The sequence below is a fragment of the Micromys minutus genome, assembly GCF_963924665.1.
Source record: "Micromys minutus genome assembly, chromosome: 32".
NCBI classification, from domain to species: Eukaryota; Metazoa; Chordata; class Mammalia; order Rodentia; family Muridae; genus Micromys; species Micromys minutus.
The window spans coordinates 4,160,190-4,184,638 of record NC_137967.1 but is presented as its reverse complement, the minus strand read 5'-3'; the positions used below and the strand labels follow the sequence as shown (position 1 = coordinate 4,184,638).

Sequence of the window (24,449 nt, the reverse complement as noted above, 5' to 3'; positions counted from 1 at the left end):
CCTGGACGTATGGATGGTCACGTGACCCAGCCTAACAGCACATTGGCCCTATGATTGGTTTTGGACAGGCACATGACCCATCACAGGCCAATCAAAATCTTTCCTGGGTTGGATCGCTGAAAGACTTCCTAAGCGTTGGGGAAGCAGAGCAGAGGGCAACTGAGGTATGCTTGTCCCCTGGCAAAAGCATCTTCGAGTTGAGGCCTGGCTGAGCTAGCCGGAGCCTCTCAAAGACCAGCTCAGTGAGTGTCCCATGTAGCCCAGGCTGTGTCCACGCAGGGTAGCAGAGCTTTGGGGTCCACATCTGCGTCCCAAAGAGCCGGCTACAAACATTACAAATACCCCACCCCACCGTTCCTGGCTCAGAGGCTGTTCTTTGCCTCGGGCCTTGTCTCTGGCCCTGGCAAAGGGAACAGACATTTTAATACACTATAGTCCTGCGGATGCAGTGCTGTGCTCTGCAGAGTGCAATGAGACACTGCAGCAATAAAACCCAAAGTTAGACATGAGGAGCTCTTGGGAGTGACCGAGAGACAGAGACTTGTGTGGGTTCAACAGGGGTGGTAGGGGCGGGGCTTTTAGTCTCTTCATCCCGTGGTAATCTGCAGACCTTCTCCCACTGAGCCTTGCCCAGAGGCAGGGGACTGACAGAAGTGACCTCAGCCAGCCCAAGGCTCCCCATACCTGGAACCCAGCATAGAGGAGCAGGAGAGGCAGGATGGCCACAATGGCCAGAGGCGTGGCCATCGTCACCGCCAGGCCGACCTCCAGGAGCCCAAAGGCGTAGGTCAGCAGGGACCTCAGCTTGTCCGGGATGTCCACATCCACTGTGTCCGTCTCCTTGGAAAAGCGGTTCAGCAGGTTCCCGACCGGCGTGCGCTCAAAGAAGCCGATGGGAGAGCGAGCCACGTCCCACAGGAGGCTCCGGAAAAGCAGACCTGAGGCCCGGACCCCACCCAGAAACACCGCAGCCATGGAGGCAAACAGTCCGACGGCTGCAGAGGAGGAGTTGGGAGTGGAGCGGGGTGCAGGGCTGGGCAGGTTTCCCAGTACCCAGACGACCCATTGCTCTCTCCCCAAACCCATACCTACCTCGACCTCTAAACACAACCCTATTTAAAAATACGACTCTCACAGGTACAATAAAAGAATATTCTAGATTCAGGGTGAGGCCTACCCCTGATCTTTGTATCCTAAGAACTGAGCACAGGCAGGAGACAGATGTACAGACACAGACAGAGACCGGAGAAGCCGCAACTGCTAAGGTAAACAGAGGGTTCAGAAGCCACCAGAAGCTGGGAAAGAGGTTGCAAGGGGAGGCACGGCCAAGGCGACCCTACTGTCAATTGGAGCCCCAGAGCACGGTGTAGGCAGTCACACGACTCAAGTAGCCAGTCAGAGCACACCAGCCATGCGGGTCACTGTGATTGGTTCATGGTGGTCACCTGCTTCATAAAGGGGCCAATCAAAACCTTCCCTGCGGATGAAGGCTGAGCTGGAGTGAAGCGTGGAGTGTTGGGGATGCTGAGGTGGCCTGTTGCAAGTAGGGTGGCACTGAGTCTTCAGCACCTGCTCCCAAGGTCTCCCCCAGCCTCCGCCACGAACCAGCTCTGTGGCTGGTTGGGTTTAAGATGGTCCACCTAAGTACTGTGGGAGAAAACTGTGATTCTGGAGACTACAGAATTCACGAATAACGTTTTGTTTCTTTTGAGACAGGGTCGCATGTAGCCCAAGCTGGCCTTGAACTTGCGATGTAGTAAGAGGCTAACTTTGAATGGTTGACCTTTCTGCTTCCACCTCTGGAGTAATGAGCCTTCGGGGGGCATGCTGCCAGCCCAGGCTCGCCCTAGCTAGGTAGCTAACATGTAGTTGCATGTCACCCAAATGATTCGTTCCAGCATGGCTGACTGACTGCTCACAGTCTGTCTGGATTTAACCACCATCTGCATTTAAGCAACTTCTCCCAGCTGTGGCAGACAGGTGTCGACTGTGAGGGTCCCTAAAGCCAGGGCTGATTTGCCTATTTACAAGGGAGAAGAGGCTCAGGGCGTGTCGCCGATGTGGCTACTGTCCTAGTGGATCATACTGAAGCTGCCTTTTGTCTGTAGTGCTGGGGACTGAACCCAGGGCTTCACGCTTGCTAAGCAAACACTTTACACTAAGCTATATCCTCAGACAGCCCCTCCCTCTTCACTTAGAAACCACATTTATCTTGTACACGTGTATGTGTGTGTGTGTGTGTGTGTGTGTGTGTGTGTGTTTGATCTCTACCATGTGGCTCGCAAGAACTGAACTCTAGCTAACAGGTCTGATGGCAGGAGCCTTTGCACAGAGCCATCTCCTCAGTCCCCCATTTTGTGACGGTATGCCACCAAGTTGCCCGGGCTGTCCTTGAGCCCAGGATAGTCTTAACGTATATCAGTCCTACCTTCAGCCTCTGAGTAGCTGGGGTTACCGGAGAGTGTCACAATTTCTGAGTAACTCAAATTTCATGATGGGGCCAAACCCACGAGCCCAGCAGCATTTTTTCACTGCAGCCATGTTTGAAATGTAAGGGGATGAGGGGTAAGGACAGCGGGCACTGGGACAGGGAGAACGATGCTATGTGCAAGGACACCATAGCCGGTCCTTGCCGGGACATGGCTGCTCAGTAGCCTGAGTGTGGAGGTTGTGGGGACATCTACATAAGCCAGTGCCACTCCACGTGAGGTCACAGGATGATTGGCTTAGTCGATATTTATGTTGCAATATGGTAATATCACTTTGCAGCCTGGCGTCCCCCGTGGCAGAGGCCACATGGGAACTCTTTGCACCTTGCCTTGCAGCAGAGGTGAACCTGCACCCACTTAAGGAATAATAATAATAGTTATTATATTATATAGTCATCACAAGTATATAACATATTATATAATAATAGTCATATAAATATATAAATATAAATAAATAACTAATTATATAATAAAATAGTCATTATTGTATTATATATTAGTTATATTATTTAATAATATAAAATGTATAATATGTACCATGCTATATTATACATTATTTGTTTATATTTTATATATGTTATAGAATATATACTTTATTATTTAATCATAAGATATTAATTATTGTCACTGTTTTATAGAAGGAGTTGAGTGTGATGGTACAGACCTGTAACCCTAGCGTGTAGGAGGTTGACACGGGGACCTTGAGTTTGAGGTCAGCCTGGACTGGAAGAAAAGACTGCCTCTGATTGAAAGAATAAGTTAAGCTGGGCTGGCGGGGAGGCTCAACAGGAAAAGGACTTGCTCCCAGGGCTGGTGGCCCGTGCATATCCATCCCAGGATAGCATGATAGAAGGAGAAAACCCGCTCTGGCAGACGTGACTATGAACGAGCTGCGGAGTCTGTGCGCCCATGCGCGTGCTGAAAATTAGTAAGCAAAGGAACAGATGCTTTTTTAAGGGAACAGAAAGACAAGAAAAAGGGGAGATGAGGGCAGCGAAAGAGGCGGCGCGAGTGCTGGGGAAGGAGTGTAGTCTGGGCAAAGGCGTGGTGAGTGTGGCTGTGCCCCGGGGAATGATGGGAGATTGATGTCATTCGCTAGCAAACTTAACAGACTCTTAGCAGGAAAGCTCTGTCCCCCAGACCCCACTCCCCTCCACCCACACCTTAAGGACACCGGGGATGGTTGGTCTTAGGACGTTCTAAGCAGACATTCAAGGACAGAAGGGGTGGGGTGGGAGGCGGGACTTGAGTCGTGCTCACTGACACGGGGTACCTTGCAGACAGCCAAGGAGCCCAAAGACCCAGCCGCGCAGGGCTGCATGCATCTGCTGGCCATCCACAACCGGGTCATCGGCCCAGAGACTCAGCCAGTAGCCTTGGCAGAAGGATGCCACTTGCTGGCAGAGGAAGAGGAACAGGGTGTAGGTGCAGAGGGGCGTGCCCACGGCCCGTAGGTAGCTCAGGTACGTGGTGGTTTTCACCTGTGAGAAATGTAAAGGAAGGTGGGCAGAGAAGGGAAAGAGTGAGGAGCCTGTCGGTCAGGTTCCCAAAGGTAACACTCGCAGAGCCATCTCCTCCTTCAGACCCTTGCCTCAGGATCCTCCTGCTAGAGCCCCGTGTGGGTCACGGGAAGCCATGTCTGTGTGGGGGGGTGAGTGAGGGCGGCTGAGGGGAGGCATGTATGGGTTCAGGATAAGGTGGACTGAGGGACAGCGAGGCAGTCTGGAAGAAGGGGGACTATGGATTTCACATTTGGGCTTCCCTAGTCTTGAGTGTTGATCGTAGAGACAAGAATTGGCCTGTATATACACCCTGGCTCCTTCATCTTTAAAATGAGGTTATTGCCTGCCGTCTGGCTTTTTTTGAGGGAGCAATGGAGGTGGGGTATTGTGAGGATTTAGAATCAGGGAGGTTACAATCCTGTTTGGGGCACAGTAGGTACTCTAGAAAAGTGAGCCCCCCCCGCCCCCGTTTTGTTAGAGCTGAAGCAAAAGCCCTGGTCGTTACCCGGCCAAATCGCCCAGTGTCCTCTCCAGCTGTCAGTCCGGGGCCCTCAGGGTCATCCAGAGAAGGCTCCAGATGTGCCTCTGAAGTAGTGCTGCCCTTCACAGGGGCTGCCTCGGTGGGTCTGGGCCTAGCGTTTAGAGGAAATCAGGACATGTTAGTGTCTCTTCCTACGGGGGACCGTGAGCTGCTTCCGGTGGTAGCCAGTGAGCTCTGCGGGGTCCATTCTAGCTCTCCATTCATCTGCCCAGGAAGGAGGGAGGGGCTGTGCATTCATGGACACGTGGGTGGATGGACAGAAAGTATAGATGGATAGGAAGACAGAAGATAGATGCAAGGGTGGATGGGTGTGAGAGAGATGTGGTTCCAGGGATGGATAAAAAGAAGGGTGTGTGCACTCATGGGTGTGTGTGAATGCGTGGTTGGGTGTAAATGCATGTGTGTGTGTGAATGGGTGGTTGGGTTTGAATGCATGGGTGAGTATGAATGCATGGGTGTGTGTGAATGCATGGGTGGGTGTGAGTACATGGATGTGTGAATGCATGGGTGGGTGTGAACGCATGGTGGGTGTGAACACGTGGTGGGTGTAAATGCGTGGTGGGTGTGAATGTGTGGTTGGTGTGAATGCAGGGTGGGTATGAATATGTGATGGGTGTGAATGCGTGGATGGGTAGGTGCACGGACAGATACACTGGTAAATGGATGGTCCAGGTACCATTCTTTCTCCAACATGGTAGCCAGCTCCATCAGTCTAGAGTCAGGCAAGCCTGTCCCCTGGTGCCATTTCACCAGATTAAAACAGTTGTCCACAGGGAACTCCGTCTCCTGAAGTTCCCCTCTGGCCTTGGCTTCCGTCCCATTGTTTGCCCTCAGACCCTGTCCGATAAGACATCTCACAGGTGACACTCCTGCCATCTGTGGAGTGCACGGACTGAACTCTTCTGTCCCTAGATACAAAGTGGGGTCTCTACCATTTATCACTCTTGTCTTCCCAGCACTTACCCGTCATTTATTATCCGGAGAATCATCTACCTGCCCATCCCTTCTCTATCCACCCATCTCTGCTTCTTTCCTTCCCTCCACCATCCAGCCCAGCATCCTTCCATCTGTCCATCTGTCCATGCCTCATTTGGTCTTTCCGTCCATGCATCCCCCATCTGCTCTTCCACACTCTCTTCATTCTACCCATCCATACATGTCAATCCCTGCATGGACATAGTTCATCCCTCTCCCCTCCCTCCCTCCTTGCCTCCCTCCCTCCTTGCCTCCCTCCCTCCTCCCCTCCCTCCCTCCTCCCCTCCCTCCCTCTTTTCCTCCTTCTTCCCCCTCCCTCCTCCCCTTCCTCCCTCCTCCCCTCCCTCCCTCCCTCTTTTCCTCCTTCTTCCCCCTCCCTCCTCCCCTTCCTCCCTCCTCCCCTCCCTCCCTCCCTCCTCCCCTTCCTCCCTCCTCCCCTCCCTCCCTCCCTCCTCCCCTCCCTCCCTCCTCCCCTCCCTCCCTCCCTCCTCACCTCCCTCCTCCCCTCCCTCCCTCCCTCCTCACCTCCCTCCTCCCCTCCCTCCCTCCTCCCCTTCCTCCCTCCTCCCCTTCCTCCCTCCTCCCCTCCCTCCCTCCTCTCCTCTCTCCCTCCTCCCCACCCTCCTCCTTCATCACATACACACACGTGAACATCTACCTGATCTTACTCAGGTCCCAGAGCACTGCCCTGCTTCTCAGGAGCACTCTCAGAGTGGCCATGATGTTAGCGGATCTGTCCCCATCCTCACTGTCCCCTCAGGCCCAAAGACCCCCAGCTTCCCTTGTATGCTCGTCCACTGCTGGTATAGAAGTCTGGTACACAGTGACCTGTTGTCAAAGTCTAGGTCCATGGTGAGTCCACATGTGCCTTGGGGGCAGAGGACTGGTAATAAGGGGGACAGTGGACTCTCTCGGCGTCCCCTAGCTGTGTGCTCTGGCCAGACTCCAGCCCAGCCTGCCTGGCAGAACAGGAACTGCAGTCTACATGGTCATTTCCAGTCATGCTGAGGAGCTTTCTGCTTTACTGACTGGCGCTGGCCCACTACAAGGTACTGGTCTAGAACTGACAATTTGGAGGCGTCTCACTGTCAGTTGACTGATGGATCATTTGGGGTGAATGAATTATCCATCCCCGAGCTCATAGGGGTACTAGACAGGCATGCTATAAATGATTTTGGCTGTCCCCTCTGTCTGAGGCACAGTAGCCACAAGGAAATCACGTTTTGGCCTCAGCCTGGTCACCCCTTGCTGAGCACCAGTGAACCCACCTCTCTGGTCTGTGCGCGGGTTTCCCACCTCCAGGGAAGCTTCCAAGGTTGTCACTGGTGGCCTCAGCGTGCGCTCCTGCAAGGGTCAAGAATGTCAGCGAAGCCACGCCATAGTCCAGATGCTGGCTTTGACACCCCCAGCTGTGGTGCTTTGATCTCTCTGAGCAAACATTTCCTAGCACAGTCCCCGCTGCAGCTCTAGCAACCTTTCTCTGCTCCCGGCCCTTCCCCGGGGTCACGCAGAAGCATTATTGGTTCATCCTCTTTCATTCATTCAGAAAACACTGAGCCCACGCCATGGAGCTGGGAAAAGCGTGGTTACTGCATATGGTCAGGTTGCCTCTCCTCCCGCAACACACTTGCCTAGAATGTTCTTTCCTAGCTAACTCACATGACCCCTCAGGGGCCAGATCCCCCAGGCACAGCCTTCTATCTGATGTTTCCCAGGTTGGGTCAGAAATCTCTGAGCAGAAATACTTAGCTCCAGACCTCTGAACAAGAAATAGCTGCTATTACAGACCACTGAAGCATGGGTGATATTTGCTGTGCAGCCCTGTCACAGAGAAAGCTGTCCAATGCACATGGGCAGGTTCTGAGCTCAAACTGCCATCTTTAAGCTTAAAAACAAAAAATGACGCTGTGAGTCAATTGTAAAGTGCCGTGGTGGTTTGAAGGAGAATTACCCTGTGAGACTCATTCTTTGGAGCACTGAGCCCCAGTTGTTAGAACTATTTGAGAAGGATTGGGAGGCGTGGCCTTGTTGGAGGAGGCGTGTCGCTGGCAGCAGGCTTTGAGAATTTTCAAAGCCCAAGTCATTTCCAGTCTCTCTCTCTCTCTCTCTCTCTCTCTCTCTCTCTCTCTCTCTCTGCCTTGTGATTTGTGTCTCAAGATGTTATCTCTCAGCTACCATGCCTGCCTGCTGCTATTATACTCCCCACCATGATCATGGACTCTAAGCCTTTGAACCATAAACCCCAAATAAACTCTTTCTTCTATATGTCGTCTTGGTCCTGATGTCTTATTACGGTAATAGGAAATTAACTAAGACAGATGTTTCCCTTTTTTTTGTACAAGTGTGTGTGTGTGTGTGTGTGTGTGTGTGTGTGTGTGTGTGGTGTGTATGTACACCATATGGGTACACATGTGTTCATGTATGTGTATATGTGTATGCATGAGGACAGTCTTGAGTGTTGTCTACCTTGTTTTGTGAGACAGAATCTCTCCCTGGCTTAGAACTCAGGCAGCTAGGCTGATGGGGCAGCAAATCCCATGAGTCCTCCTGCACCAGTGTCCCCAAAGCTGGGACTGTGTGTGCTACCACGCCCAGCATTTCACATGGTGCAGAGGACTGAACTCAGGCCCTTCTGTAGCAAGGCTCTTTGCCAGCGGAGCCATCTCCCCAGCCTACCATTTAGGGGCAATGCTGAGCAGATGTTTCTAGACAAGGCAGGACCAAGACCAGGAGTAATGTTAAGGCAAGAATTGAAGACATGGGGGACAGCATGTCCTACCAATTAAAAAACATCTTCTCTGACACCTAGCAGTTTGGCTCTGTGGCCTAGCCCTGTTGACAACAAGCCACACATGTACGTAACCTTGGGCTACTTTCTTAACCTGCAGGCCTCAGTTTCTTCATCTGTGAAATGGAGACAATCAGGCCCCATGCTGACTCGGTGAAATGAGTGATGTGTCTCGGTTGGTATTTCTCACTGAGCTCATGGGCAGTGGTACTTCTGCATTCCAGAGGGTAAACACCAAACTTCCAGAAGTAATCACTCCCTGAAGTATCTTTTTTAGCATCTTTGAGCCTAGACACAGGACGCTACTCTGGGGCCACAGGTGTAGCCTTCATTTTCCTCATCTGCACAAGGGCAGTGGTGGCCGCCCCCACCTCAGAGGGCTCTTGTAAGGATCAAGTGGAGTATTGTACGTTAGGGCCGAAGACATGGCCATGTTGGTAAAGAACTTGTCCCCAAACCCACAGAAAAAGCCAGGCACGATTGTGCATGCTTGTAACCCCAGCTCTAGGAAGGTGGGGACAGAAGGGTCCCTGGAGCTCACTGGCCAGCCAGTCCAGCAGAACCAGGGAGCCTTAGATCCTAATAAGCTGAGATAGTCTCCAACCACATACGTACACACACGGGAACACACATGTGCACCTACACACGTAAACACGCAGAGAGAACCAAGGGTGTCCTTGGCTTCTGGTGGGAGAGGGGTGGCCTGCATGCAGGGACACAGTGCCAGGCGGGTCCTCAAGATGGGTATGGTTAAGGCACTCCACCCACCAGCGGGACCCTTGCAGCCTCTGCCCGGAGGGAGCCAGGCACAGAGACTCAGCCGGTACCTCCTTCTCCTTCGCCTGCAGGCTGCCTGGTTCCATCCAGAAGACCTGCCAGGGCTCCGTTCCTATGCAAAAGGTCCTGGTAGGAGCCCATCTCTGCGATGGTCCCGTTGGCCAACACCAGGATCCGGTCAGCCTGGGGCAGGACGTGCAGCGTGTGTGTTACGAGGATCCGAGTCTGGACAGGGGAGGGCAGAAGTTACACGTGCTGGAGTGTCCCCGGGTGAGGGAGTGAGAGAGCCTCTTCCTATGTGCCTGCACTTCTGGAAAATCCCATACCCAAAGAGAGTAGTGTGAGCATTTCAAATTTAGAAGATGTAGGCTTCAGACCAACCTCCGAGAGCTTCGCATGCTAATGGGGTCTTGTGGTCATCTGAGAATATAGCAAGTGGACACACATTATGAAACTCTTTTTGAGTCAGGGTTTCGTGTAGCCCAGGCTGGTCTTGAACTCACTCTGTGGCCAAGTGCTCTAACTGCCTCTCTGTTGCTGTGACAAACATGACCAAAAGCAACTTAAGGGAGGACAGGATTTATTCAGGTTACACATGGTCGATCACGGAGGGAAGTCTGGATAGGGACTTGAGGCAGGAACCTGAAGGCAGGCCTGCCTCCTATTCCATGTGCTATTACCCCCAACCCGGGAACTCACTCCCAGCCCAGGAAGTACAGCAGGAGCCATGACGGTGTGGCTTGTTGGGTGGTTCCCTCAAAGGACCATGCTTAGCTTCACTGCACAGCCCAGGGCCACATGCCTAGAGACAGCGGTCGTGATGTCCACAGAGGACTGGGCCCTCCTACGTCAGTTAACAGACACGCCCATAGGCCAGTCTGATCAAGAAATTCCTCAATCAAGGCTTTCCTCCCAATGACTAGGCTGTGCTGACTTATCGGTTAAAGCCAACAGTCAAGGATAACCTTGACTTTCTGATCATCCTGTCTCCACCCCCTAATGGGTGGACTACAGGCATGCTCCGTGGCACTGGTTCATGAATGTTGGGGCGCAACTTGGGGCTCTGTGCATGTAATATAACCACTGAGCCACATACGGTCCTGGGAATACGTTACACTTAATACGCCGAGCATCAAGGTTCTGCCGAGAGGTATTTCTCAGAGTTTGCTTTTTCCTCCTCAAGATGCACAGCATACAGAGCCACAGTTCACGGCTACAACTAGCACCATGAGAAAGTATTGGGACCCCAGGGAAGGATCGAAATCTATGTCTCTTAAAAAAAATTGATTATGTGCCAATTTTAGACCATTGGAAACTTGAGACATTATGAATAGTTTGACCACTGGGATTTGGGGAGCTGTTTGTTACACAGCATCTTTGCAGGAAACGCTGACCGATACAGAGAAGGAAACTGGACTGATAAGACAGTCAGTCCTTGGTTAGGACAGAACTCCACTTACCGTACCCTGGAGCAGTCCGCCGGGTCCGATGACCTGTTTGAAGACCTGCTGGCTGACATGAGCATCCAGGGCCGAAAGGGGGTCATCCAACAGGTACACAGCAGCCTTTCTGTACACAGCGCGAGCCAAGCACAGCCGCTGCTTCTGGCCCCCAGAGAGATTCATGCCCTGGGGACACGAGCAAGACAGGGGCTCAGATCCACGTCTGCTGGTGACATCAGAACCAGGAGGCTGGACAGTGATGGCGCACACCTTTAATCCCGACGCTTGGCAGGCAGAGGCAGGTGGATTCCTGAGTTCTGGGATAGCCTGGGCTACAGGGTGAAATACAAAACCATGACAGCAACAGGACAGAATGGCATAAACAAGGGACACCCTGGCTCATTCAGTCCGGGGCAGCTCGAGGTGCCTTGGGTCAGGCTTGGCTATAAACACTGAGCCACAACTCTTGCTGGCCTGAGCCTGCTTCCCCCTTCCCAGTCTCCCTTCTGGGGACACCATGTGCACTGTGTTCCATCAACCCCCCCCCCCGTCTCTCTTCCGGGTCCCTGTCACCTACACACCCAGTCCCTATTTGCGTTCAGCCAGTGCCCAGCCATGGCTGCTCTACTGGGATGTACCTGGCTGTGGGGCTCTAGAAGTACCCACGTTCCTTCTTTCCTGTCCCTTTCTAATGAATATGCATTGGGAGAGCTGACAAAGCAGGCCTGTCCTTGAAGGTGACAAGAGGAGGGAGGTGTATCCCAGGGAGACTGATTTCCCGCTGGGAAAGAGCATAGCCCTGGACTATGAGTGCGCAGGGTGGGGTCCCTGTAGCTGGAGAGAGCAGGAACAGGGACGTATGACCAGAGAGAGAAAAATGGGCTCACACAGAGGCTCACATGGTCAGAACTTTGGCTCTGACTCTGAGGGGAAGGAAACCTGAGAGTTCTAGAAGGAGAGAGGGAGTAAGGGCCTGTTGGCACAGTGCTTTCTACCTGCTGTGCTGGGATTGGTCTTAAGGGAGAAGAGATGGAAACTAGGGGCCCTGAGACAGCTGTGGTGACATGCTTGTCATCTTAGGACTCAAGAGGCAGAGACCAAAGGATCAAAAGTTTTAGACCCCAGCTGGGCATGGTGGTACTTAATCCCAGCACTCAGGAGGCAGAGGCAGGCTGATCTCTTTGAGTTTGAGGCCAGCCTGGTCTTCATAGTAAGTTCCTATTACACAAAGAGACACTGTCCAAAATCAGGACACCTTTCCCCAAAGTCCTAGATCCCATCTCAAACCAAAAACAAAGCGGGGGCTGTAGCTCAGAAGGGAAGCCATTGCACAGAATCTGCAAAGGCCTAGGTTTGATCTCCAGTTTCCTAATGCAGGGTCAGCCCACATTTTCTAGGCTGGACCAGGGAGTAACTCCCATAAAGTTTGAAGGCCATCTGATGTCTGTCCCAGTTACCCAGCTCTGACCTCTGAGAGCAAAAACAGTTGTAGACCACAAGCCACTGGATAGATGGTTGTGTCCCAATAAAACTTTATTCACAAAAACAAGTAGTGGGCCAGATTTTGTCCTTAGCTGGTTGGTTCTATAGCTTTAGAAGCCTGTGTGGGGATTGTCTCGGCTCAGATACATTGGCGAGGCCAAGAGAGAGGAAGTGGTTTGATTAGCATCACCATGCAGGCAATCTGTTCTCTTTTTGTCTTTGTTTTGTTTTTTTTTAATTAGTGTCTTTCAATAACTGAACAGTGATGTGTGTTTGGCCCCGACCTGGAGTCTCCTTCCCCTCCCCCTTTCTGTCCCTACTGTCCCCCATCTTCCTACCCTCAGGTCAGGGAAGCATATGATCCTAGGGTCTCCTCACCTGCTCCCCTATTGGGGTGTGGACGCCTTCAGGGAAGCTGGCCACATCAGACCCCAAGGCACAGGCTTCTAGAACTTTCTGCAACCAGGGCAGGTCCAGCTCCTGCCTGAAGCACACATTCTCCACCACAGAGGTATTCTGCACCCAGGCCTCCTGAGGCACGTAGGCCACGGAACCCTGAAACACTCCTTACTGTTGGTAGCTCGTAGGAGAGTAGGGAAACTTGGGTGCTCAGAGGGAGGGAGGCTGAGCCAGGGAATGAGGGATCCTGGCTGTGAGGGAAAGACGTGCGTGCGGCATCTCTGAAGATACACCTTAGCGGCTGGGGCAGGGAGGAATGGGGACGGTCTTACCTCAATGCTCACAGACCCTTCTACCTTCAACAGCTCCCCAAGCAGGGCAGACAACAGGGAGGACTTCCCAGCCCCCACTGGACCCACAACAGCCAGCAGACAGCCCTGGGGCACGGTGAGGTTGATCCTGACAATCCAGGGGAGATGAAGCCCTGAAGACCCAGCCTGGGTATGTATAGAAGGGGGGGGGACCCCAGACACACCCACCCCATCCTTAATGACCCCAGGGCCATTAAGAGGACATATAGGAAGTTTCCTCCCTGATCCTTGCTTGGCTATTGGAACCACCTTTCTTCTGCCTTCTGAGCACATCAGATGTGCAGATCCACGGGTGCACACACGCACTCACACACAGAGAGACCTTGGCGTGAGGGCTTGGCTGTTGTAGTCTCTTGCTCAGGCCTTTGCAATGCATGCCTGCCTGCTCTCCCTGCCTCTGCCCCAGGCTCCTCCTCCTGCCCATCTCCTGCAGTCAGCCCTTACACAGAAACCACAGGGACCTGTTAAAGAGTAAGTCACGGCTAGACGTGGTGACGTCCACCTATGGTCCCGGCACTAAGGAGCCAGAGGCTGGCGGATCTCTGAGTTTGAAGCCAGCCTGATCTACAGAGTGAGTGTCAGGCCAGCCAAGACGGCACAGTGAGACTGTGTTTCAGAAAACCAAATCAGTTTATAACCCTTAAGTTCTGGGGAGCTTGAGTTATACCCAGCTATGCTCTTCAAGCTTCTGTTTCTGCTTCTACGTCTGCTCCTTCTCCTTCCTCTTTCTCCACTTCCTCTTCCTTGTCTTTTCTCTCTTTCTCTTTCTTTTCCTCCCTCCCTCCCTCCCTCCCCTCTTTCCTTTTTCTTCAAGACAGGATTTCACAGTGTCACCCTGGCTGTCCTGGAACTTGCTTTGTGAACCAGGCTGACCAACTCAGAGATCCGCCTGCCTCTGCCTCCTGAGCGCTGGGATGAAAGGTGTGCTCAGTGCTTCTTAAGCATAGTTCAGTGGCTTTCGGCGGGCGTGATCTTGCCTTAGTTGGGTGGAATCATTTGGCAACATCCAGAGGTGTGTTTGTCCCACAGCTGATTGGGGACAGCGTTCAGTAGCTTTCAGTCCTGCCAAACATATTACAAGGCCCAGGACAGCCCGGCGGTAAGGAATTCTCAGCCCAAATATCACAGGGTAAGACTGAGGGGGAGCCTGGGTCTTTGCTTTTGGTCTCCCTGCTGTTCAAAGAGCCTTCCCCTGACCTTGGTTACACTCTCAACTGGAAGGCCGACCTATCCACACGGCCAGCTTTGTCCCTTCCCCAGACTTTCCACTTTGTCCCATGTCCATCCAGATGTTACCCCAAGAGAGCTGAGCCCCCCAGCCTTCCCTCTGTCACCAACATCTAGAACAGAGCCTGTGAACAGCAAGAGAGTTCTCAGTGACACTCCCGAGAGTACGGGGTGAGGTGGACACACATGGGCAGACTTTCTCTCTCTTTGTGGGGTATCTTGGGGATGGGTGACAATGACCTTAAATGGATACAAGAGGCACAGAAAGAGGTCACAGCTGATGAGGCTGGGCCTCAAGGCGCCTCTTGGTCAGGTGGGAAGCAGGGGTGTCACCTGCCCGATGGGGGATGCTCAGGTACCCTGTGTCCCGTCTATAGGGCTGTGTCATGCAGGAACCCTTGCCTCTCTGCATAGAACCCTGGCCTGGCCTGGCCTCCAGACCCAGGTAGAACACTTTCTCATAAGCCAAGAGCATCTCTGTGGGGATTCATACCCGTGCAGGCAGGGCGGGCTCGCCTGGGACCACGCAAAGGTGCCGTTGTGTACAGAGATTCCGTCCTTCGAGGCTGCAGGACACAGGAAGACAGTTACAGGGGTACTGCCCTCCAGACGTCCCGGTGGTCAGTGTTCAAGGCCTCAAAGGCACCAACCCCGGAACATCATTTCAGCTAGAAACATAGCAAGGTTCTGCCACCTACTGACTTGACAGTGACCCTACCACAGGGACAGGGACAGGGACAGGGACAGGGGCAGGCGGCCTCAGCCAGGGATTCAAATCCCGTCTGCTACCTTTTTTTTTTCCCCTCACATAAATAATGTTTGAGTTGGTTATGGTGACTCATGCCTGTGTAATCCTGGCACCTGGGAGGTTGAGACAGGAGGGTAATGAGTCAGAGGCTAGCCTGGGCTATAGAGTAAGTGTGATGCCAGCTTGGGCTAAATATGAAGATTGTCAGTAAAGTTTTTATTTATTTATGTGTTTTGGTAAATAAATAAGTAATCTCAGTGTGGTGGTTTGTGCCTGTAACCCCAGTATTTGGGAGGTGGAGGCAGAAAAATCATGAGTTCAAATCCAACCTTAGCTACATAGCAAGTTCAAGGCCAGTCTGGTTTACAATACTCTGTTTCCAAAAGCCAAAAAATGGAGGGGGGGTCAGAGAGATTAGTTAGTAACTAAGAGCACTTGGCTGCTCTCCTAGAGGACCCAGGCTAAATTTCTAGTATATACACATGGCAACTCACAACCCTCTCTAACTCCAGTTCCAGGGGATCTGACGCCCTCTTCTGTTCTCCCTAGGCATCAGATGCTCACAGGTACACAGACATACATGCAAGTAAAAATCCTTATATATATAGAATAAAAATAAATTACTTCTTCTAATTTTTAAGCCAGAAAGTTAAATAAGTAAATAAACATATTAATTTTGCAAACATTCTAGTCTGACTGAGTTACTTGGATTAATATGATCTCCAAGACAGCCTCCCATCCCCCGAAAGCAGGTGCTTGGACCCTGCAGATGGGCACCAAGGCTCTAACATGTCAGAGATGGGATTCAGATGTGTCCCTGGGTTGGGGCATCCATCCCAAGGACAGGGTTTTAAGTACCAGTGGGCATTTTCCAGATAAGCAGGTTGACCAGATGTCTCAATGATACTGAGTGGGAAGCTCTCCTCTGGTGACTGGTTATTCTCAGCCCTTCTCCCCTGAAGCAATTAAAGTCACATAGGCAGTGGCTGAAACTGAGTGGGGTGGAGGTAGAGAGAGGATTGAGCAGGAGCTGGGGAGGGGTTGAGGGGTGGGGGAGGGGAGCTGGCTAACTAGAGTTTGTGAGTTCCCACACTGACGCTGATTTGAGCCTTTAGCTTAACCACACGTCTGTGGTTTTCTCCCCAGACTTATGCGCAAGGGTACGTTTTGGATGGGGTACCTGCTTCTGAGCACCTAGGTGGCACCCCACAGTGCTTCACTAGACATCACTGCACACTGGCAGAAGATGTTGGGCACCAGGTGACATGACATCGAGATCTACATCACATACGGTGTCTCCGTCCCCCTCCCCCTGCCCAGCTCAGCACTCACGGCATCTGGAGGGGCTCGAGACCACGCCACTGGGGTCTACTTCTTCCAGGCACAGGAAGGCAGCCAGCCGGTCAAAGGACACCCGAGCCTGGAGATACAAGAGCGGGCTAGTCACCAGACTAGAAGGGCTTCCTGGGGAAGGCTTCCTGAAGACCCAGCCCAACACTTTGCACTTGTTAGATTCTGGGACGTCTGTAGGCCGTAGAAAACAACGACCTCTACGTGGGTGGGGACTTCTCTCTGCTCCTCAATCCAAAAGAGAGACTGGAACAAACCAGCTGCCTCCAACTAAGGTTGAGAAAGGAAGAGCACCTTTCCCAACAGTACCCAGCAACAATGCGGAGTAACTTCCAACTCTGTCCACTGGGGGGGTGCCCTTGAGCAACTATTGAACACCTATACTTGGTGACTGGAGGTGACCTTGGCAATAAAGAAGGCCTGGGGCTGAGGACATAACTCAGTGGGGCAAAGTTCTTGCTGTGCAAGTATAATGTCCTGGGTTCAAATCCCCAGTGTCCGCATAAAAGCTGGTCATGACGGCCCATGTCTGTCATCCCAACATTTGGAGAATGGAGCTCTCTGGCCCGGCAGTCTGGGTTCAGTGAGAGACTTTGTCTCAAAAACTGAGGTGAGGCAGAGGGAAGGATCACTATCATTAAAGATTTTTTTCTTTAACAAATAAAAAAAACCAACCAAACAAACAAACAAAAAAAACCTTGCTATTCTAGAAGCTTCCATGTGTATATGCATGCAGGTATGTGTATAGGATTTAATTGGAGTTACCCTACATAAGGGACAATGTTTCTCTCATAAACCATGTATTACTTAATAAGATGCCCAGTGTCAGATGTGGGATGCCTCACCTCTGGCCTAAGTGCCCACCAGAGTTTGAGGGTAAGACCCTATTGCCTAAGGGACAATGTACTTTGGTCACAGGGCCAGCTTTCATAGTACCAGGGAGGTGCTATGCAGGCTGCTAGAGGAAGAAGTTAGCGACTCTCTTACCTAGAGATCCCTGTGAGCTCTGATGACTATAATGGAAAGACGTGTCCCTATGCAACAGCATTGTGCATGTCATTGGGTAACCAAAGGTTTTCTGATGGGATTTCAGGCCTGCTCCACAGGTGGAAATGCACATCTGGCACTCCACATCTGGATAATAACCCATGGTTGGGGAGCTTATAGGCTGTAGGAATGAACCCACCACTATCACATTGCCAAGTGGACTTTATATTAAACTGTCTTCGAAGCGTGTAACTTTATACCTAACATTGGTGCAAATCTCAGACCTTGGCTAACGCAGAAACGTACACCTGGTCGGAAAGCAGAGAATCGTCTGCGAAGAGCTCACCTACAGATGTGACTTCTGTACCACAACTCAGCCAACATCATGGAAGGCAGAGCAGGAAGACTGGAAGAGCCGGAGGTCAGGAAGGATGTGAGGGAAACAGTGTCTGAGGGAAACCGTCTGATGGACAGGACAGGAGCGCTGCCCCCAAGAAGTCACAGCAGCTGTGGCTGCCTGTGCAAGACCTAGCCGGTCAACCTAACGTGGCCGAGGGAGGCACCTGTGAGCCCCCATGTCTAGCTAAGGGGCTATGGGTAATTAGTAACTTCTGAGGGAGAGCAGATGTGTTGGTTAGTTTATATCTCCTTGACATAAGCCCAAGTCATTTGGGAAGAGGGACTCTCGCTTGTGGAAACACCATGAAAACGCAGACCCATAGACAAGTTTGCGGGAGGTGCCGCCCCAGCCAGGTAATTCCGAGGCATATAAGAAAAGAGGCTGAGCAAACCAGTAAGCTGTACTTTTCCATGACTCTGCATCACTTCCTGCCTTGACTTCCCTAGATAAGCTGTCAGTTGAAATAAACCCTTTCCTCCACAAGTAGGTTTTGGTCGTGGCTTTTTTATTTAATCTCAGTAACAGAAACCCTGACTTACACAGTCAGTTTACTCAAGGTGTGGCCTCTGGTCGGTCAGAGGATGGCCCCACACTAGGACATATGAGCACTGCAAATTAGACTCAGAGGGTTATAAAAAAATAAGAGAAGAATCACAAAGTTGGGAGTAGATTTGAGAGGAGTTAGGGGGAGAGCGAGGTGAACATGGTCAAAACATATTGATTGAAATTCTCAAAGACTAAAAAAGTTAATATTCAAAAGTAAGGCAGAGAGTGGGAGAGGAAGAATTTGACACCGACTTCCAGCCAGTGTCACACACGCACAAATATACCCACTCCCACACACACCACATTCAGACAACACACTCACACACCACACTCCCACAACACATATCACGTCACACAACACACATACACACTCCCATACCACACTCCCACACCACACACCGCCTCACAACAAAATACTCTCATACATACTCACACACACACATACCATCTTCACAGCACGCACATCCCACACACTCACACAACACACACACATACACACACATACCACACTCATACAACACACACATACACACATACCACACTCACACAACAAACACACACAAATATGTCCCACAGTCCTACAACACACCCACACAACACACAAACTCACGCAAACAACACATGCCAGAAGAGAGGAGGAGAGAGAAGAGGAAGAGGAGAGGAGGAAGAAGAGGATTCGAAGAGGAGGCAGTTCAATCTTCCTCCTTTTCAGCAAGTCTCAGGCTATGTGTTGGGAAAGACAAAAGGCAGAGGAACAAAGGAGGGGACCCTGGATGAGTTCCTGAATGTCAAGGTGACATTCTCGGGGATGTTTGCTGAGCTTTCCCTGCGCCCTCTGATCCACGTGTGAGGGTGTTTGGCTGCACTCTTCCCCCCCCCCCCCGACAGTGGTCCAGGTGTGTTGAGTCTGGACCAAGCTCTCTGACCCCTTGACCCTCCTCGAAGCTCACCTGAACGATGCAGTGCACAGAGAAAGGGAGGAAGGCCTGGGCTTTGTTAAGGATGCTGAGCACGGTGAGAGTCACAAATGCCTTCTCTGCATCCATAGCATGGTCCTCTGCCACCAGGGTGTGGACAGCAAACACGACCAGCGCCACCTGTTGAGGCACAAGGGTGGCACTGAGCTCGCTGTCCGTTTCCGGTGGGCGGGACCCACTGAGGGGGTCTCTGCGTCCCATAAGATGCAATGCTGCTGGCACCAGCTCTCCACCCAAGCCTGTCCTCTCCCAACCCTCTGTCTGGCACGTGCAGCGAGACCGGAATTACGTCACCAGAAATGTAGACACTTGAAAGGACACGAGAGACACAGAGAAGAGGAGGCTGGAGGTCTTCAGGGCGCCCAGCTCCTGGCCCCGGATACGAAGGAGTCGCTCCAGGAAGGCACACTCCCAGCCATGGGACTTGATGGTTCTCACAGTTCTCAACATGGAGCTGGTGAGCCGGGCTCGGGAGGCCTTCTGCCTCATCTGTTCTTCCTGAGACAGGAGAAGAGGAGGCAAGAGAGAGACCAGCCTGGAATTCTCCATCCTGGAGGCCCCTGCGGCTTGCTCTGCTGCAAACCCTGCAAATTCTTTCTCCAAGCCACACACTAGCCCAGCACCCCCACCTGGGTCCTGAGGTACCCCATCCACACCCTGGGCTTTGGCTCCTCTCCAGGACTGTCTCAGCCACCTGAGCCTGCTGTCACTGTGCCAATCAGAAGCCACCAGTGGGAGTGATGGTGCTACCAGGAAGGCTTCCTGGAGGTAGAGGTGTCACTTGAGCTAGATCGTAATAAGAACAGGAAGTTGCAGGCTCTGAGTGCGTGGTGAACATGCAGCTGGAGTAGGCACACACAAGAGAGGGGACAAGCAGAGAGGGAACAGTAGGACTCAAGAGAAAACCAGGGAGACCGCAGGGAAGGGAGACAGTGAGCTGGGTTCTTCAGGACAGGGGAGGCTGCAGCAGGCAGGGCTTTGAGGTCAGGAGAAAGAGTTTGGGGTTCCATGCCAGGGTCTGTAGGGCAGCTGTGTAGACAGCATTTTTGAGGCCACCCAGGGAGCAGCCAACATGTTCAGCAAGGGGACACCTATTGGGAGGGTATCCAGGGACCTGCAGAGGCAAAAAGAAGGAGGAGGAGGAGTGCCTGTGGGGAGAGGTCAGGAGGGCTGGCGAGGTACCAGAGTGGGGTGAGGGACTGAGGAGCAGAGGGAGGGTGTGTGACACGGAGGGTGGGTGACAGGGAGGTTGACAGGGAGGGTGGGTGACAGGGAGAGTGGGTGACAGGGAGGGAGGGTGACAGTGGAGGGTGTGTGACACAGTAAAGGGAGGGTGACAGGGAGGGTGACAGGGAGGGAGGGTGACAGGGAGAGTGGGTGACAGGGAGAGTGGGTGACAGGGAGGGAGGGTGATGGGGAGGGAGGGTGACAGGGAGAGTGGGTGGCAGGGAGAGTGGGTGACAGGGAGGGTGGGTGACAGGGAGGGAGGGTGACAGGGAGGGTGGGTGACAGGGAGGGTGGGTGACAGGAAGGGAGGATGACAGGGAGAGTGGGTGACAGGGAGGGTGTGTGACAGGGAGGGAGGGTGACAAGGGAGGGTGTGTGACAGGGAGGGAGGGTGACAGGGAGGGTGACAGGGAGGGTGGGTGACAGGGAGGGAGGGTGACAGGGAGAGAGGGTGACAGGGAGGGAGGGTGACAGTGGAGGGTGTGTGACACAGTAAAGGGAGGGTGACAGGGAGGGTGGGTGACAGGGAGGGTGGGTGACAGGGAGGGTGACAGGGAGGGAGGGTGACAGGGAGGGAGGGTGACAGGGAGGGTGTGTGACAGGGAGGGAGGGTGACAGTGGAGGGTGTGTGACACAGTAAAGGGAGGGTGACAGGGAGGGTGACAGGGAGGAAGGGTGACAGGGAGAGAGGGTGACAAGGAGGGTGACAGTGGAGAGTGATTGGGACAGTGAAACAGGGTGAGTTCATCCACCTCCATTTTCCTAAACCCTCTCCTCTTTTTTATCAGTACAGGGTCTGCTGTGTGGTCCTGGCTGGCCTCAAACTATCTTGTTGTTTCAGCCTCCCTAGTACTGGGATGATAGGTGTGTGCTTGCTATCTATCTATCATCTATTTACTTATCTATCTATCTATCTATCATCTATCTATCTATCATCTATCTATTTATCTATCTATCTATCTATCTATCTATCATCTATCTATCTATCATCTATCTATCATCTATCTGTCTATCTATCATCTATCTATCTATCTATCTATCATCTATTTATCTATCTATCATCTATTTATCTATCTATCATCTATCTATCTATCTATCATCTATCTATCTATCTATCTATCATCTATCTATCTATCATCTATCTATCTATCTATCATCTATGTATTTATGTATGTATGTATCTATCTATCTATCATCTATGTATGTGTGTATGTATCTATCTTTTTTCTTCTATTTACCATGTATCTACTATCTATCTATCCATCTATTTTTGAGACAGTCTCTCACTTAGTAGTCCTGGCTAGTCTAGAACTTGCTATGTAGACCAGGCACTTGGCCGTGAGAGGAAGCAGAGTTGGACAAAGAGGAGAAGGAAGCAAGGGTAGGTGATAAAGGCCATGGTGGGGCTTCAACACTGAGTCACATCAGCAAAGGAGGTTTGGTCTCTTTGGCTGCCACAAGTCCCTCTGGCTGAGCGCGGAGGGAGTCACTGAAGGACACAACTTGTGGCCACCGTTGGAAGGGATCACATTCTAGAAGGAACAGAGGCTTGTTCAAGGGACACAGGTCTGACAACACAGAAAGACAAGGACAGACCTATAGCCTCTTCATGTCTGTCCCTAACTCTGTCACCAGCCGGAAACCCACGTTTCCTCTGCCCGGGGTGTCTGCATTCACAAACCTGATGGTAGCTCCTCTTCTTGGTAATAAAGAAATTCAGAGGGAGGAGGCTCAGGAAGACAGCAACGGCTGTGAGAGCGGAGGGTCCAAGGAGCTGCAGACAAAGGGTAGGGTGTCGTCAGACTCCAGGGGTTTTGGTTACCCCACCTCCCAGGGTCAGTTCCCCCTTCCATGTTTATATGGACCCCAGGGCACAGCTTTGGTCTCCAGGCGTGTGTCCCCAGACAGCAAGCACCGCAGTTTGCCCCCTGAGCCATTTTGCTCACTCTGTGTTGCTGAGGTTGACGGAAAAACCCTGGTCCTCTTTCCCCCACTTCCCAAATTCAGGCTCCTGCTGCCACACCCACCTCTCAGGGTTCACTATTAATCTAGCCTTCATCTCACCGCTTAGTGACCAGATTAACAAATCCACAAAGGCTTCTGAGCTGTGTGTGTGTGTTTGTGTGTGTATTTAGTGTGAGAATGTCTCCTGCAATATTGGAAACATAGTTACACTGAACAATTGTCACATTTAAGTGGACACCTGTGTTTTGTTACTCTCTCCCACCCACTTTGTAACAGTTGGTGCCTTTGGTCTGTTATCTGGGAGATATGGTGGTGTGGACCGACTAAATGCCTTTTAAAATAAAGTCTTATTGTCCTTTTCTGAGATTTCCTCCACCCCAGCTCCAGTCTGTTTCTCTCAGATTAGAGACAGGAACTCTGGTCTCTCATCTCTGGACTAACGGGGGTCAGTTGGTTTATTCATGCAACCATTCCACCACCTAGTGGCGCAGTGGAGAATTGTCCTGAAAGTCACTGGCAGCCTTAAAACACTCCTTTGGAAAGTAAGGTAACTAAAACTCCAAAGTGAATCCATCCGCAGTATCAGCAGCATTTTGGGAAAGAGCAAGAACTAAGAGCTGGAGGGGGCTAGCCTGGGCTTGAACTTAAGCCAAGGCCACTGTAAGACTCCTCACTTTATGTCAACTTGCACTGTGCAGATGGAGACTGGGTTTGGGGGGGGGGGAGGAGAAGAACCAGAAGAGCCAGAAGGAAGAGGAGGATATAGAAGCTCAGACCCGGGCTGGAGAGATGGCTCAGTGGTTAGAGCACCGACTGCTCTCCCAGAGGTCCTGAGTTCAAATCCCAGCAACCACATGGTGGCTCACAACCATCTGTAATGGGATCCGATGCCCTCTTCTGGTGTGTCTGAAGACAGCAGCAGTGTACTCATATACATAAATAAATCTTTAAAAAAAAAAAAAGATTAAAAAAAAAAGAAGCTCAGACCCAGTTCCTCCAGTCCGCACCTGCCACAGGTAGACAAAGCACACGATGATCCACAGGAAGAGAAGCCACAGCCCGTTGAGGTAGAGGACGCTCTCCACCAGTCGCTGTACGTCCACTGACACCAGGTTGACCACGTCCCCTGCTGTGCTGGACTTTCGGGAACCACTGGACAGGACCAGGACCTGAGCGGGTGTGAGGGGGAGGGATGGGAATGGGCACTGAGTACAGGCCCAGCCTCAGTTTACCACCCATGCAGTGAACCTGTAAATGTTTGTTCCCAAGCTAACCTCCCAGGATTGGACATGAGGAACGGGGGGGGGGGGGGCACGCTAGTGGAAATTACAAAAGCTAGAGCAGGGGTGATCTGAGCTCATTCGCCCTGTGCTAGGGATGCCCGTGTCTGTGCTGAGAGCGGCCTCCTCTCCCCAGATGTCAGGGGCAAATGCAGGCTACACTGAGCTGAGCTCTCTGGTGGCAGCGACTAGGCCTGTGGGTACGCTGCATGGTAACCTCTGTTAAAAACTGAGACGTGATTCCAGAATCGACGTGGCCCTTATTTTACGGCTAAGAAAACTGAGGCCCGGAGAAGTGAAGCAACTTGCCCCGAGTCAAGAGTCAGAACCAGAGACCCATAGGCCAGGAATTCAGGACCCCTAAGGCATGACACCCGTAGGGACAGGGTGTTAGATTCTCTCAGCATCTTCCTGAGCATCTCTGCCTCCAGTGCCTTCCTCTGGTGGCTTCTGATCTGTCTGCTGCCAAGATCACTGGACCCCTCAGCATGAACGCTGGCTGGCCCTTCCTACCTGCTCCACACTGAGTGAGGGTTAGTGTGATCCTCGGAGTAGAACTCTCCACTCGGCAAGTCTTCCCAGAGGGCGGGTTGTAGCCCCGCCCACGAGGACTCCCCGCCCACGGGAACTCCCCGCCCACGGGAACTCCCCGCCCACGAGAACTCCCCGCCCCTCTTCCTCCGGAGAACTTCAGTGGAGTTGGGCTTTGCTGGCACAGCTGGAGTTTGACTGACAGAAGCAGAGCTCAAAGATGTTTATAGTTCATCTCAGTGGCAGCCGTGCCCAGAGCCAAGAAGGTGTCTCCCTGGGGGTCAGGCTACAACAGACCGCGGGATCAAAGGCTGCCTTCCTGCTGGCGGGCAGTGTTTCCTCTTAGGAAGTCAGTCACAGAGACTCTCAGGGGACACAAGCATCCTGGCGGGAATGCAGATTATCCTGTGTCCCTCCCTGGCACTAACAGGCTATGGAACAATGG

General features: G+C 52.2%; 1 protein-coding gene across 1 annotated transcript in view; it reads right to left on the bottom strand.

Annotated features, from left to right (window-relative positions):
* Window positions 1–24,449, bottom strand: part of ABCC6 (ATP binding cassette subfamily C member 6) — a gene marked incomplete at both ends in the record, with an annotated part of 47,355 nt that overhangs the window by 7,253 nt on the left and 15,653 nt on the right. The window contains 14 exons of the mRNA XM_080908543.1: window positions 685–995; window positions 3,763–3,970; window positions 4,497–4,623; window positions 6,776–6,851; window positions 9,138–9,297; window positions 10,533–10,700; window positions 12,375–12,551; window positions 12,728–12,854; window positions 14,487–14,559; window positions 16,074–16,161; window positions 18,975–19,121; window positions 19,296–19,499; window positions 21,910–22,002; window positions 23,201–23,362. Of these exons, the coding sequence (XP_080764669.1) occupies window positions 685–995; window positions 3,763–3,970; window positions 4,497–4,623; window positions 6,776–6,851; window positions 9,138–9,297; window positions 10,533–10,700; window positions 12,375–12,551; window positions 12,728–12,854; window positions 14,487–14,559; window positions 16,074–16,161; window positions 18,975–19,121; window positions 19,296–19,499; window positions 21,910–22,002; window positions 23,201–23,362 (2,121 nt within the window). The remainder of the gene's footprint in view (window positions 1–684; window positions 996–3,762; window positions 3,971–4,496; window positions 4,624–6,775; window positions 6,852–9,137; window positions 9,298–10,532; window positions 10,701–12,374; window positions 12,552–12,727; window positions 12,855–14,486; window positions 14,560–16,073; window positions 16,162–18,974; window positions 19,122–19,295; window positions 19,500–21,909; window positions 22,003–23,200; window positions 23,363–24,449) is intronic.